This window comes from Heterodontus francisci, unplaced genomic scaffold (genome assembly GCF_036365525.1).
Source record: "Heterodontus francisci isolate sHetFra1 unplaced genomic scaffold, sHetFra1.hap1 HAP1_SCAFFOLD_570, whole genome shotgun sequence".
NCBI lineage: Eukaryota > Metazoa > Chordata > Chondrichthyes > Heterodontiformes > Heterodontidae > Heterodontus > Heterodontus francisci.
Window position 1 is genome coordinate 777102 of NW_027141150.1, and position 15322 is coordinate 792423.

Sequence of the window (15322 nt, forward strand, 5' to 3'; positions counted from 1 at the left end):
ATTAAAAATTCTCAAGCTACCTCAATACGTTGACGTGTAGGGTGTTCAGATACAAATTGCGATGGCCATTTTAGCTGCGAAAGGTGATTCTTTTTCAGTTCTCTGTCTCCTTTCTTTTTAATTTAAGTTCTTTGCTTTCCTTTTAAAGTTTAATTCAGGTTTCGAATGATTCAAATTCAGCATAACACACGTCCATGACTGTTAAAATTGGACCCAATACATGAGGGACAGAAAAAGACGCAAAGAGGGTGGAAACTGAGGATTTATTTAAATATCTATACAATTCCATCTCTCTCTACAAAATTATGATCTTAACAGTTCCACGGAATACTGATACGTGTGGGCTCCCAGCGCCTCATCTATGCCGACTGCTGTCATCGAGGCGGGGCCCCATTCTTCCTTCGAGCTTGAGCCAGGCCGCCCCACGAGACGAGTTCTCCGCCCGCCCGTGAGTCGATCCGCCGAAGCTCTGCGGCCAGCCGCCTGAACTTCGGCCTGCCCGCGGGCTCGACCTTCAGACCGCGCCCCAAACGGGAGGGGCCGCTCTCCCCGGCTCCCAGCCCGGCCTGGAGGCCGTGGGGCTGCCCCCATCCGGCCAGGAGGTCAGGGGTGAAAGGGCAGGGCCAGGTGACCGCGGGGGGGCCCGCCGTCCCTTCCAGCCCAAGGATGTAGGCCATCCAAGTAAGGATGATCATCACACTCTCTCTCTCTCTCTTCATGACCCTAAGTGGTCCCCAAACTCTGACCACTTGTCTCTGGCCACTGAAATCAGCTGACTCACATTTATTGGTCAACCCAAGCAAGGAGGTCGCTGACATCACAAGGCCTGTTGCTAAGCAGCAGGGGAGACAACAATGACCCCTGACACTTAGTGCATCACCCGACCATATATGGCCGTGGGCTGTTGCACAAATGGGCTTACATGGGCAAGTCAACTCACACGGGTTTTACAGAGTGGGTTATATATAAGGAGGGACAGGAATGTTAGCACTATCACACTGGGAGAAGGAGAGAGAGGTGAAGAGGTGCAGGGACGGAATAACAGAACTCCGAGTCCAGTCAGGGTCACCAAACGCAGGTCAATGGAAATTCGAAGGGGCGCTCGGGAGGCCAGGATTGGAGGAGCACAGAGAAGTCGGAGGGTTGTGGGAGGCCAGAGGAGGTTGCAGAGATCGGGAGAGAGTGGCGAGAGCCGCGGAGGGGTTCGACCACGAGGTGGAGAATTTTACAATGGAGGCGTTGCTGGACTGGGAGGCGATGGGGGTCAGTGAGGTGGCTCACACACATCCTTGAGCACTCCCTCCCTCGCGCTCTCCCCTCTCTCCCTCACGCACTCTCTCATGCACGCCCATGCACTCTCTCTCTCGCGTGCACACGCTCTCTCTCTCTCTGGCGCATGCACACGCTCTCTCTCTCGCGCACACGCGCTCTCTCTCTCTCTCTCTCGCGGGCACACGCTCTCACACTCGCGGGCACACGCTCTCTCTCTCTCGCTCTCTCTGGCGCACGCACACGCTCCCTCTCGCGCGCACACGCTCTCGCTCTCTCTCGCGGGCACACGCACACACCCGCGCGTTCGCTCTCTCACTCGCGCGCGCGCACGCGCTCCCTCTCTCTCTCGCGGGCACACGCGCTCCCTCTCTCTCTCGCGGGCACACGCGCTCCCTCTCTCTCTCGCGGGCACACGCGCTCCCTCTCTCTCTCGCGGGCACACGCGCTCCCTCTCTCTCTCGCGGGCACACGCGCTCCCTCTCACACTCGCGGGCACACGCGCTCCCTCTCACACTCGCGGGCACACGCTCTCACACTCGCGGGCACACGCTCTCTCACTCGCGGGCACACGCTCTCTCACTCGCGGGCACACGCTCTCTCACTCGCGGGCACACGCTCTCTCACTCGCGCGCACACGCTCTCTCACTCGCGCGCACACGCTCTCACACTCGCGCGCACACGCTCTCACACTCGCGCGCACACGCTCTCACACTCGCGCGCACACGCTCTCACACTCGCGCGCACACGCTCTCACACTCGCGCGCACACGCTCTCACACTCGCGGGCACACGCTCTCACACTCGCGGGCACACGCTCTCACACTCGCGGGCACACGCTCTCACTCGCGGGCACACGCTCTCACACTCGCGGGCACACGCTCTCTCTCTCTCGCGCGCACGTGCCCGCGCACACGCTCTCTCTCTCACCCTCACGAGCAGTCCCGTGCACTCTTGCGCGCACACTCTCGCTGACCTCTCTCTCTCCCTCCCTCACGCACGCTCTCACACACGCACGCTCTTGCGCCGCACGCCCTCTCTCTGACGCTCTCCCTCACGCACGCACGCGCCCTTGACGCGCTCTCCCTCACGCCCGCACCCACTCTCTCACGCACGCACGCACGCGTGCACTTTCTCCCTCACAGGGAGAGACGGGAGAGACGGTGATGGGGGAGTGATGCGAGAGATGGGGGCCCTTGAAGACGGGGCAGCCTTGGTGAAAGATGGTGAAGATTAGGAAGAGAAATTTTGAATTTCCATCCAACGATGTGGAAGATCTTTGTGCCCACTTGATGTATATTTTAATCATAATAAATAATATAATTAATATAAATCAATAAAAATAAAAAGGGTGCAATTTGGCAATTTATTCTGACTGAATCTGTCATTTGTTCATTTGTAACTCTCCGTCCTTGTGAGAATTATTTCAAATATATGAACTGAAGTTTGACACACAGTGCTCCGAGTGTGGTCTGACCGAGGGATACGGAGACCAGACAGAGGGATAACCGAGGGATAAACCCCTTCCCGTTCACTCCCACCATCCGCAATCCCAATGGTGCCACTGTCTGAATGGGGTCGCTCTAAATTTAAAGCTCTGACCCGGAGTTCTGGCTCTCCCCAATCAGAGGAAACAATTTCCCTCTCTCTACCCAAGGGCACTCCTTTGATCCACGGACCCAGAGCTCGGAAAACCCAGCACTAGGCCGCAGATGGAGCCTGGGCCTTGCCCGCTGTCTGCGCGCGTGAGGGTCAGTCCCACACCGGGCGAGATCAGCTAACTGAGCACTAGGCCGCAGATGGAGCCTGGGACTTTCCTGCTGTGTGCGCGCGCGTGTGGGGGTCAGTCCATCACCGGGCGAGATCAGCTAACTGAGCACTAGGCCGCAGATGGAGCCTGGGACGTTCCTGCTGTGTGCGCGCGCGTGTGGGGGTCAGTCCATCACCGGGCAAGATCAGTTAACTGAGCACTAGGCCGCAGATGGAGCCTGCGAATACGCGCTTGGAAATTGGCAACATGAAAAGTGAACATTAAGACTTACCGACATACACGGTGACCTCAGTGTTGTTCAGCAGCATCACCTCCCCAAATAGGTTGTGGGCAGCTGTTAATATCCATCTCCGGGAGATAATGGAGCCTCCGCCCAAATACGAGCCACTCTGAAAGAGCAGGGAAGGTCAGGAGAGGCTTGAAAAGCAGGCAGAAATAAGCTAGGCCCACACAAACATTGCCCTCCCAAGTTGCCCTGTCCCAATCTACTGGGACCAGGAAACCACAAGGTATCGCCTCCAAATTAGCTAAACTGGAACAGCAGGAGACCTCAAGCAAAGGTCCTTCCACTCAGTCAGCTTGTGGCTGATCTGTACCTCACCTCCTTTGGCCTGCCATTCTCACGTGTACCCCGATACACTCAAAGCTACTGGTGACACACTTAGAGGATTTTGAGCTGTCCTGGGGTGTGGTGTGTTTGATGGAGGACGGTGTAGAGGGAGCTTTACTCTGTCTCGAACCCCCATTTTTTTTTTCTTTTTCTTTTTTTTCCTACATATTTACAGTTTTAAAACAACTTGATGAAAACCGGATAAATAAACAAAAACTCAAATTAAAATGCCATTCTCGGCGTCGACGATGCACTCCAGTTCCTGCGGTGCCCACCCGTCGCGGAAGGCCTCAAGCCCGCCGGCGGACACCGCATGCTCCTTCTCCAGGGACACCCGGCCACGAACGTAACCGCGGAAGAGGGGCAGGCAATCGGGGAGGACGGAACCCCCCCGACGGCCCGCAGCCTGGACCTGTGAATTGCCACCTTGGCCAGGACCAGGAAAAGACCGACGAGGAGATCCTCCTCCCGGCCCAAGCCCCTCCGCAACGGGTGCCCAAAGATCAGGAGCGTGGGACTGAAGTGCAGCCAGAATTTGAGGAGCAGCCCCTTCAAATACTCAAAGAGAGACTGCAACCTCGCACACTCCGTATAAACATGGAACACGGACTCGTCCAGGCCGCAGAAAGTACAGGCGGCCTGGGAGTCCGTGAACCTACTTAAAAGCCTATTGCACGGGACTGCTCTGTGCAGCACCCTCCACCCCAGGTCCCCGATGTAAAGGGGGAAGACTCCCGCGTAGAGAGACCTCCATCGGGGTTTCCCCTCGCCGCCAGATGACAACGCGGACCGCCAGGGCATGTCCGGCCGGCTGACGAGGGCGAGGAAGTGGAGAGTGTGCAGGAGCAGCCCGTACAGGAAACCCCTCCGCGCCGATTGGAATGGCACGGAGGGCATTTCCGAGAGGCGGCTCGGGTTGTGCGGGACCGGCTCCCGAGGAGGGTTTCGGGGCCTGGGTCCGATGAGCAGTTCCAGCCGAGCGGGGGTCAGCTCAGCCGGGATCGCTCCGCACTCCTGAGCACCCTCGCCACCCGCAGTGAGGGGCGTCCCGGGGGTTTCGGCTTCTCCTCCGCCCGCCGGACCGTCCCCGGAGTCGGCCGCCCGGACAGCCGAGGCGCTCTCATCCACCGGCGGGGGAGCGCCCTGACTGGAGGCGACCATGTTCCAGACTCGGAATAGATCCTGGTAAAAGACAGGCAACTCCCTCAGAGAGGCGCGGCTAACGGACTCCACCAGGAGCTGCGTGTCGTCTTGAAGGCAGTGACACTGGCGGAAAAAATACGTCGCCAGCGCACACCATCTGGGAGGACGCTCGACGTACAGGTATCTCTGCAGGGTCCGAAGGCGGAGAGTCGCAGCCTGGGTGCGGACGCACACCAGCGACTGGCCGCCCTCCTCGATCAGGAGACTCAGGACCGCGGCAGAGACCCAGTGTTTCCTCTTGCCCCAGAAGAAATCGACGAGTTTCTTCTGGATCTTGGTGGCAACTGCAGGGGGCGGGGCCAAAGTGACCAACCGGTACCACAGCATCGAGGCCACCAGTTGGTTTATGACCAACGCTCGGCCCCTGTAGGAAAGCACTCGGAGCAGTCCTGTCCAGCGCCCCAGCCGAGCGGTGACTTTCGCCTCCAACTCCTGCCAGTTTGCCGGCCAGGCTTCCTCAGCGGGGCTAAGGTGGACTCCCAGATAGAGGAGGTGCGTGGTGCTCCACGCAAAAGGTGTCATCTCCTCCGGCAGGGAGTCCACCCGCCACTGACCAACCAGGAGTCCGGAACATTTCTCCCAATTGATCCTCGCGGAGGACGCGGCAGAAAAGGTCTGCTGGCAGTCGCGCATCCTCTGCAAGTCAACGGGATCTGTGATTGCGAGGAGCACGTCGTCGGCGTAAGCCGAGAGGACGACCCGCATGGCCGTCTCGCGCAGAGGCAATCCCGTCAACCTCCTGCGAAGCAGGCACAGGAAGGGCTCCACGCAGATGGTATACAATTGGCCGGACATGGGGCACCCCTGACGTACTCCTCTCCCAAAGCGAAGGGGCGCCGTCAAGGACCCATTAACTTTGACTAGACACTCTGCGGCGGCGTATAAAAGTCGGACCCGGGCCACGAAATGCGGCCCGAGTCCGAAAGCGCGCAGAGTCCCGAAAAGGTAATCGTGATCCACCCTGTCGAACGCCTTCTCCTGATCGAGGGAGAGAAAGGCGAACGACTGACCAGTCCTCTGGGAAAGATGGATCAGCTCCCGGACCAGGTGGATGTTGTCCTGGATGGACCGGCCCGGGACCGTGTAGGACTGGTCGGGGTGGATCATGTGGGCCAGCACGGAGCCCAGGCGGGTAGACATAGCCCGGGCAAAGATCTTATAATCCGTGCTGAGGAGGGAGACCGGACGCCAGTTTTTAAGCAGGCGGAGATCGCCCCTCTTCGGCAGCAGGACGATGACCGCCCTGCGCCACGAGAGGGGCATCTCCCCGGTCGCCAGGCTTTCCCCCAGGACCCGCGCGTAATCGTCCCCCAGGACGTCCCAGAACGCCCTGAGGAACTCCACGGTCAACACATCCAGCCCTGGGGATTTGCCCCTCGAGAGCTGGTGGAGGGCGCCAGTCAGCTCCGCCAACGCGAGCGGAGCCTCCAATCCTTCGGCGCCCTCCGGGCTGACCTGCGGCAGGTCCTCCCACAAAACTCTGCGCGCATCCTCGCTGGACGGATCCGGACAGAACAACGCAATGTAATAAGTCCGGACCAGGAGGCCCATTCCCTCCGGATCCGTGATGGAGGATCCGTCGTCGGCCAGCAGCTCGACGAGCTGCTTACGGACCCCCCGCCATTTTTCCAGCGAGTAGAGGAAGGGAGAGGCGCGGTCCAAATCTTCCAGGATCTGGATCCGCGACCTCACGTACGCGCCTCGGGACCCTATGAGCTGCAGGTCCCTCAGCGCGCCCTTCTTCTCTTTGTACGCCTGCCACAGGGCTGGGTCCACGACGGCATGACCGAGGCGGGACTCCAAGTCGAGCACCTCCCTCTCAAGGCGCCCGATCTCGGCTTCCCGCCTCTTGGTCGACCCCTTCGCGTACTCCTGACAGAAGACGCGGATGTGAGTCTTGCCCACATCCCACCATAGCCCCAAGGAGGGGAAGCCCCCCTGCTTCCTTCTCCAGTCGGCCCAGAATCGACAGAACGAGTCCCGAAATCGCTCGTCCTCCAGCAGCTGGTTGTTAAAGTGCCAGTACGTGGACCCCGCCCGCATGCGGAGCGGAGTGAATTCCGCCCACACCAGGTGGTGGTCCGAGCACGGCACCAGCCGCATGGAGGCCGCCGAGACGCGGGAGACGTACGCCTGCGAAATGTAGAGGCGGTCGATTCGCGACCCCCCTCCTCCAGACCTCCACGTGAAGGCGCTGGAGTCGGGATGGAGATTCCGCCAGACGTCCACCAAGTTAAGAGAGCTGATCAGTCCCGTCAACTTCTCCACCGACGCTTGGCCGTGCTGGGGACCGGAGCGATCCCCCACCTCGAGGGTGCAGTTAAAATCCCCCCCGAGGATGATGCACTCGCCGCTATCGATGGAGCTCAAGAGAGCGGACACTTCTTCAAAAAAGCGCGCTTGCAACGCGCCGGGCCTGGGCGCGTACACGTTCACAAAGTGGAGCGGCACACTACCCAGGCGAACGGCGAGGTGGAGCAAGCGGCCCGGCACTAGCTCCTTGACCCCCAAGATCTCCGGCTGAAAAGTCGGGGCCAACAAGATAGCCACCCCACTAGAAATAGGGGTGAGGTGACTCATGTAGACCCCACCCTGCCACTCCAGGAGCCAGGTGGCTTCGTCTCCCGGAACGGTGTGGGTTTCCTGCAGAAAGCTCACCGCGTATCTCCCTTCCCTAAGGACTGAGAGATTGTGAAATCTGCGGTGAGACCCCCTGTTGCCGTTGATGTTGAGGCTGGCTATGGTTATCTTCATGTCAAAGGTACTTAAAACCCGTCACCAACACCTCACTGTGAGGAGGGAGTGGAAGTGCACCTGGCCCTCCACTCCCCCAGCAACCCATTGAGGAACACATTAAAACGGCGCCTCTCAACCAGTTTCACGCCCGCGCGCTTGCCCGCTTTCTTCAGGGCGGCACGGACGGACTGGATGATCAGCGCCAGACTCGACCAACGGCCGAGTGCCAGCTGAACTTTATCGCGGCAACCCCTGCAAGCCGCGAGGAAATCCCGGAGTTCCGCCGTGAGGATGAGAGGAGATTCGGTGGGAGGCACAAGGGACTCCACCACCTCACTGGCGATGGAATCAAGGTCATCCTCCGTGCCCAACACCGAATCCCCATCCTCCTCCGGGTCGTCACCGCCAGCGGCCGAGACATCCACCACATACTGTGGGGCGGACGTCCCGGCCGCGCCAGCTGGTCCCGCCTCCGTCACGATCCCACCCCCAGGATCGATGGCGGAGGAGTCCTCTCTGGGTTCGATTGTGAAACTGGAGCCTGTGGGCGCCAGCAGTTCAGGACCCCCCTCCACCTCCGCCCCCAGGCCAATGTGTGGTCCAGGGGAGACAGAAGATCCCGACTCCGGAAATCCAGCCGGAGCCGAGACCGGAGGCGGAGGGAGGAGGCTATCTCCCGCTCCGCCAGCACCCACAGTCCCAGCAGATGGGGTCACATTCTCAGTTTTCACCAGGTCGGGTGTCTCCTGGTTGGTGGTGGACTCCGGCTGGGAGGGCTGACCCTCTGGGGCGTTGCCCTCCCCTTCATTTAGGGCACCCGACCCAGTAGCAGTGGCGGAATGGGCGGAGTCCCCAGGCTCCCCCACCACAAGCAGGGCCCCACTTACTCCTTCAGGAGGGGCCTCATGTACCGGGGCCATCCCCTCCCCTCCATCCTGAGGAATAGGGAGCACCTGCCTGGACTTTGTAGCCTTGGTGGTGGCGGTAGGGGGAACCGGAGGACCAGAAACAGGAGACAGCTCCCCTCCAACAGCTGGGCCCAGCACCTCAGGGCCCTGTGTTATTTCTGTGGAGGGGTGCCTTCTCCTCTTTTTCGCACTTGGGCGCGGAGGCTCAGAGACCTCCATGTCATCAGAGGCCTCCGCCTCCACACCCTTTTTTTCCTTTCTTGTCACCCTCGGCCTGAGCCCAGCCCTGGGACAGGTGGATTCCTTGGGAATGGGCTTTGGGCTGAGCTCAGGCTCGGGTTGAGTCGAAGTGTCCAGGGGACGCGCCTCATGATGTTTCTTTTTTCCCCGCGTCTTCCTTCCGCTCGGACGGACGCTCCCCTCCCCGCCAGAGGCTGTGAAAACCACAGCCTCCGGAACCGACTGAGCGGTGTCTGTTGGATCTGCGGGGGGAGTGGGAGGAGGTGCTGTGGAACCACTCTGGGCCGCCGAGGTGGAGCTGGCGGCCGGGAGGTTGGGGCAGTTCTTACAAACATGCCCCACCCCCTTGCAGACGTGGCACCGCGCCCCGTCCGAGGTCCAAAAGACGCGGTAGGCCGTCCCCTGGAACTCCACATTAAATTGGCCCTCCGTGTCCTCCTCCCGCGCCAGCTGCATAAATAACTGGCGGCGGAAGGAGTAGACATGTTGGAGGCTGTGCTCCCGAAGACCAAGCCGGACTGGGGTGATCCCCGACCTCACCTCCCCCAGATGGTGCAGGTGGGGGAGGAGGAGCTCACTGGGAATGAAGGGTGGGACGTTGGACAACATTATCCGATGCGCAGTGGCCCCCAGAGGGTCCACTGGCAGGAAGGTCCCCCCCACAGTGAGCCCTTTACTCAGGACCAGGGACACCGCCCGCTCGGTCTTCAAAAAGAACACAGCCTTCCCATACATCTTTGAGGCCGCAACAATGGCCGAGGGGCCGACAACCACGGCCATTGCCTTAACGCAGGCCTCAATAGACATGTTGGGGTGGGGATAGCTCTTCACCCCATGGCTGCATGTCAACAGTTTAAAGGGTGACGGGGCCACGTGTGCAGCCACAGAAGCTGCAGCTGCGTAGGTAGTAGAGGGCCCCGCCACCGGTGATGAGGGGCTTGCCATGATCTAAGAGCTAAACCCACCCCAAATTGTGGACTTGCACACTAAATAACAGCGACTCACAGAAAAATTTTAAAAGACAAACAAACAAACAACAGGTTAGTGGAGAGGTTGAGGTAATCGAGGAGAGGCAAAGGCAGGCTGGAAGGGATGACTTGCTTTCTGGAGGTGGTGCTCACAGCACACTTAAAACAGTCTTTGAAGTTGGTCTTCCGGTCTTCTGGTTGGGGGAGTCGTCTTCACCTGGGTCAGCTGAAGCTGCCCAGGCACTATCTATCCCCTTCCGTCTGTTTAGCTGGGCAGCTTCAGCTGACCCAGGCTTGGCAATTGGGGTGGGGAGGGAGCTTTCCTGTGTGCTTTTGCAGCAGCACAGATTCCTGTTGAATTGGCAGCCCCACCCCTTGTTGTTCCAGCCACTTGTTCCTCCCCCAACAGTCCAAAGTAAATTACTGGTGTTCAGCACCCACCTCCAGACAAAGCCTTGTTTCCAAAAAATGTCTCTTTCTTCTCTTTAATGGAGACTGTTGTTGAAGTTTCACCTCTGCTTCGTTGTAGCTGCTCTCTCCACCTCTGCAACCTCCAACTGCCACCAGCACTCTCAGCTGCACCTTGTTGAGGCACTCAACACTCAGGCTTCCCAATCAGAGAACAGCCAATCCCAGTGCTGTACCTGTCCTGGGGAGTGTTTGAAGGGGGACAGTGTCGAGGGAGCTTTACTCTGTATCTGACCCTCGTACTGTACCTGTCCTGGGGAGTGTTTGATGGGGGACAGTTTAGAGGGAGCTTTACTCTGTATCTAACCCCCCGTTTTTTTTTTTTTTTTTTTTTCTTTTTTTTTCTCCACAAGGTGACCTTTATACCCCAGGCCCCTTTTATATTTTTCACATCGAGGGGGCCTTTATCCCTCAGGCCCCCTTTATGTACATATTTACAGTTTTAAAATAACTTTATTAAAACATAAATAAACAAAAAACTCAAATTAAAATGCCATTCTCGGCGTCGACGATGCACTCCAGTCCCTGCGGTGCCCACCGGTCGCGGAAGGCCTCAAGCGTACCGGCGGACACCGCATGCTCCTTTTCCAGGGACACCCGGGCGCGAACGTAACCGCGGAAGAGGGGCAGGCAATCGGGGAGGACGGACCCCCCGACGGCCCGCAACCTGGACCTGTGAATTGCCACCTTGGCCAGGCCCAGGAGCAGACCGACGAGGAGATCCTCCTCCCGGCCCGAGCCCCTCCGCACCGGGTGCCCAAAGATCAGGAGCGTGGGACTGAAGTGCAGCCAGAATTTGAGGAGCAGCCCCTTCAGATACTCAAATAGGGGCTGCAACCTCGCACACTCCATATAAATGTGGAACACGGACTCGTCCAGGCCGCAGAAAGTACAGCTGGCCTGGGAGTCCGTGAACCTACTTAAAAGCCTATTGCACGGGACTGCTCTGTGCAGCACCCTCCACCCCAGGTCCCCGATGTAAAGGGGGAAGACTCCCGCGTAGAGAGACCTCCATCGGGGTTTCCCCTCGCCGCCAGTTGGCAACGCGGACCGCCAGGGCGTGTCCGGCCGGCTGACGAGGGCGAGGAAGTGGAAAGTGTGCAGGAGCAGCCCGTACAGGAAACCCCTCCGCGCCGATTGGAATGGCACGGAGGGCATTCCCGAGAGGCGGCTCGGGTTGTGCGGGACCGGCTCCCGAGGAGGGTTTCGGGGCCTGGGTCCGATGAGCAGTTCCGGCCCAGCGGGGGTCAGCTCGGCCGGGATCGCTCCGCACTCCCGAGCCCCCTCGCCACCCGCAGTGAGGGGCGTCCCGGGGGTTTCGGCTACTCCTCCGCCCGCCGGACCGTCCCCGGAGTCGGCCGCCCGGACAGCCGAGGCGCTCTCCTCCGCCGGCGGGGGAGCGCCCTGACTGGAGGCGACCATGTTCCAGACTCGGAAAAGATCCCGGTAAAAGACAGGCAACTCCCTCAGAGAGGCGCGGCTAACGGACTCCACCGGGAGCTGCGTGTCGTCTTGAAGGCAGTGACACTGGCGGAAAAAATACGTCGCCAGCGCACACCATCTGGGAGGACGCTCGACGTACAGGTATCTCTGCAGGGTCCGAAGGCGGAGAGTCGCAGCCTGGGTGCGGACGCACACCAGCGACTGACCGCCCTCCTCGATCGGGAGACTCAGGACCGCGGCAGAGACCCAGTGTTTCCTCTTGCCCCAGAAGAAATCGACGAGTTTCTTCTGGATCTTGGTGGCAAATACAGGGGGCGGGGCCAAAGTGACCAACCGGTACCACAGCATGGAGGCCACCAGTTGGTTTATGACCAACGCTCGGCCCCTGTAGGAAAGCACTCGGAGCAGTCCTGTCCAGCGCCCCAGCCGAGCGGTGACTTTCGCCTCCAACTCCTGCCAGTTTGCCGGCCAGGCTTCCTCAGCGGGGCTAAGGTGGACTCCCAGATAGAGGAGGTGCGTGGTGCTCCACGCAAAAGGTGTCATCTCCTCCGGCAGGGAGTCCACCCGCCACTGACCAACCAGGAGTCCGGAACATTTCTCCCAATTGATCCTCGCGGAGGACGCGGCAGAAAAGGTCTGCTGGCAGTCGCGCATCCTCCGCAAGTCAACGGGATCTGTGATTGCGAGGAGCACGTCGTCGGCGTAAGCCGAGAGGACGACCCGCATGGCCGGCTCGCGCAGAGCCAATCCCGTCAACCTCCTGCGAAGCAGGCACAGGAAGGGCTCCACGCAGATGGTATACAATTGGCCGGACATGGGGCACCCCTGACGCACTCCTCTCCCAAATCGAAGGGGCGCCGTCAAGGACCCGTTAACTTTGACTAGACACTCTGCGGCGGCGTATAAAAGTCGGACCCGGGCCACGAAATGCGGCCCGAGTCCGAAAGCGCGCAGAGTCCCGAAAAGGTAATCGTGATCCACCCTGTCGAACGCCTTCTCCTGATCGAGGGAGAGAAAGGCGACCGACTGACCAGTCCTCTGGGAAAGATGGATCAGGTCCCGGACCAGGTGGATGTTGTCCTGGATGGACCGGCCCGGGACCGTGTAGGACTGGTCGGGGTGGATCATGTGGGCCAGCACGGAGCCCAGGCGGGTAGACATAGCCCGGGCAAAGATCTTATAATCCGTGCTGAGGAGGGAGACCGGACGCCAGTTTTTAAGCAGGCGGAGATCGCCCCTCTTCGGCAGCAGGACGATGACCGCCCTGCGCCACGAGAGGGGCATCTCCCCGGTCGCCAGGCTTTCCCCCAGGACCCGCGCGTAATCGTCCCCCAGGACGTCCCAGAACGCCCTGAGGAACTCCACGGTCAACCCATCCAGCCCTGGGGATTTGCCCCTCGAGAGCTGGTGGAGGGCGCCAGTCAGCTCCGCCAACGTGAGCGGAGCCTCCAATCCTTCGGCGCCCTCCGGGCTGACCTGCGGCAGGTCCTCCCACAAAACTCTGCGCGCATCCTCGCTGGACGGATCCGGAGAGAACAACGCACTGTAATACGTCCGGACCAGGAGGCCCATTCCCTCCGGATCCGTGATGGAGGATCCGTCGTCGGCCAGCAGCTCGACGAGCTGCTTACGGACCCCCCGCCATTTTTCCAGCGAGTAGAAGAAGGGTGAGGCGCGGTCCAAATCTTCCAGGATCTGGATCCGCGACCTCACGTACGCGCCTCGGGACCCTATGAGCTGCAGGTTCCTCAGCGCGCCCTTCTTCTCTTTGTACGCCTGCCACAGGGCCGGGTCCGCGACGGCATGACCGAGGCGGGATTCCAAGTCGAGCACCTCCCTCTCAAGGCGCCCGATCTCGGCTTCCCGCCTCTTGGTCGACCCCTTCGCGTACTCCTGACAGAAGACGCGGATGTGAGTCTTGCCCACATCCCACCATAGCCTCAAGGAGGGGAAGCCCCCCTGCTTCCTTCTCCAGTCGGCCCAGAATCGACAGAACGAGTCCCGAAATCGCACGTCCTCCAGCAGCCGGTTGTTAAAGTGCCAGTACGCGGACCCCGCCCGCGTGCGGAGCGGAGTGAACTCCGCCCACACCAGGCGGTGGTCCGAGCACGGCACCAGCCGCATGGAGGCCGCCGAAACGCGGGAGACGTACGCCTGCGAAATGTAGAGGCGGTCGATTCGCGACCCCCCTCCTCCAGACCTCCACGTGAAGGCGCTGGAGTCGGGATGGAGATTCCGCCAGACGTCCACCAAGTTCAGGGAGCTGATCAGTCCCCTCAACTTCTCCACCGACGCTTGGCCGCGCTGGGGACCGGAGCGATCCCCCACCTCGAGGGTGCAGTTAAAATCCCCCCCGAGGATGATGCACTCGCCGCTATCGATGGAGCTCAAGAGAGCGGACACTTCTTCAAAGAAGCGCGCTTGCAAAGCGCCGGGCCTGGGCGCGTACACGTTCACAAAGTGGAGCGGCACGCTACCCAGGCGAACGGCGAGGTGGAGCAAGCGGCCCGGCACTAGCTCCTTGACCCCCAAGATCTCCGGCTGAAAAGTCGGGGCCAACAAGATAGCCACCCCACTAGAAATAGGGGTGAGGTGACTCATGTAGACCCCACCCTGCCACTCCAGGAGCCAGGTGGCTTCGTCTCCCGGAACGGTGTGGGTTTCCTGCAGAAAGCTCACCGCGTATCTCCCTTCCCTAAGGACTGAGAGATTGTGAAATCTGCGGTGAGCCCCTCTGCTGCCGTTGATGTTGAGGCTGGCTATGGTTATCTTCATGTCAAAGGTACTTAAAACCTGTCACCAACAGCTCACTGTGAGGAGGGAGTGGAAGTGCACCTGGCCCTCCACTCCCCCAGCAACCCATTGAGGAACACATTAAAACGGCGCCTCTCAACCAGTTTCACGTCCGCGCGCTTGCCCGCTATCTTAAGGGCGGCACGGACGGACTGGATGATCAGCGCCAGATTCGACCAACGGTCGAGGGCCAGCTGAACTTTATTGCGGCAACCCCTGCAAGCCGCGAGGAAATCCCGGAGTTCCGCCGTGGGGATGAGAGGAGATTCGGTGGGAGGCACGAGGGACTCCACCACCTCACTGGCGATGGAATCAAGATCATCCTCCGTGCCCCGCACCGAATCCCCATCCTCCTCCGGGTCGTCACCGCCAGCGGCCAACACATCCACCACACACTGTGGGGCGGACGTCCCGGCCGCGCCAGCTGGTCCCGCCTCCGTCACGATCCCACCCCCAGGATCGATGGCGGAGGAGTCCTCTCTGGGTTCTATTGTGAAACTGGAGCCTGTAGGCACCAGCGGTTCAGGACCCCCCTCCACCTCCATCCCCAGGCCAATGACTGGTCCAGGGGAGACAGAAGTTCCGGACTCCGGGAAACCAGCCGGAGCCGAGACTGGAGGCGGCGAGAGGAGGCCATCTCCCGCTCCGCCAGCACCCACAGGCCCAGCAGATGGGGCAGCATTCTCAGTTATAACTGGGTCGGGTGTCTCCTGGTTGGTGGTGGACTCCGGCTGGGAGGCCCGACCCTCTGGGGCCTCGCCCTCCCCTTCATTCAGGACACCCGACCCAGTCGCAGTGGCGGAATGGGCGGTTTCCCCAGGCTCCCCCACCACAAGCAGGGCCCCACTTACTCCTTCAGGAGGGGCCTCACGTACCGGGGCCATCCCCTCCCCTCCATCCTGAGGAATAGGGAG

The 15322-nt window shown here is 60.4% G+C and overlaps 1 protein-coding gene across 2 annotated transcripts in view; it reads right to left on the minus strand.

Annotated features, from left to right (window-relative positions):
• Window positions 1-15322, minus strand: part of LOC137362297 (complement factor B-like) — an 86509-nt gene that overhangs the window by 34304 nt on the left and 36883 nt on the right. For both annotated transcript variants that reach the window (XM_068026701.1, XM_068026700.1), the window contains exon 12: window positions 3311-3428. In XM_068026701.1, coding sequence (XP_067882802.1) covers window positions 3311-3428 — 118 coding nt within the window. The remainder of the gene's footprint in view (window positions 1-3310; window positions 3429-15322) is intronic.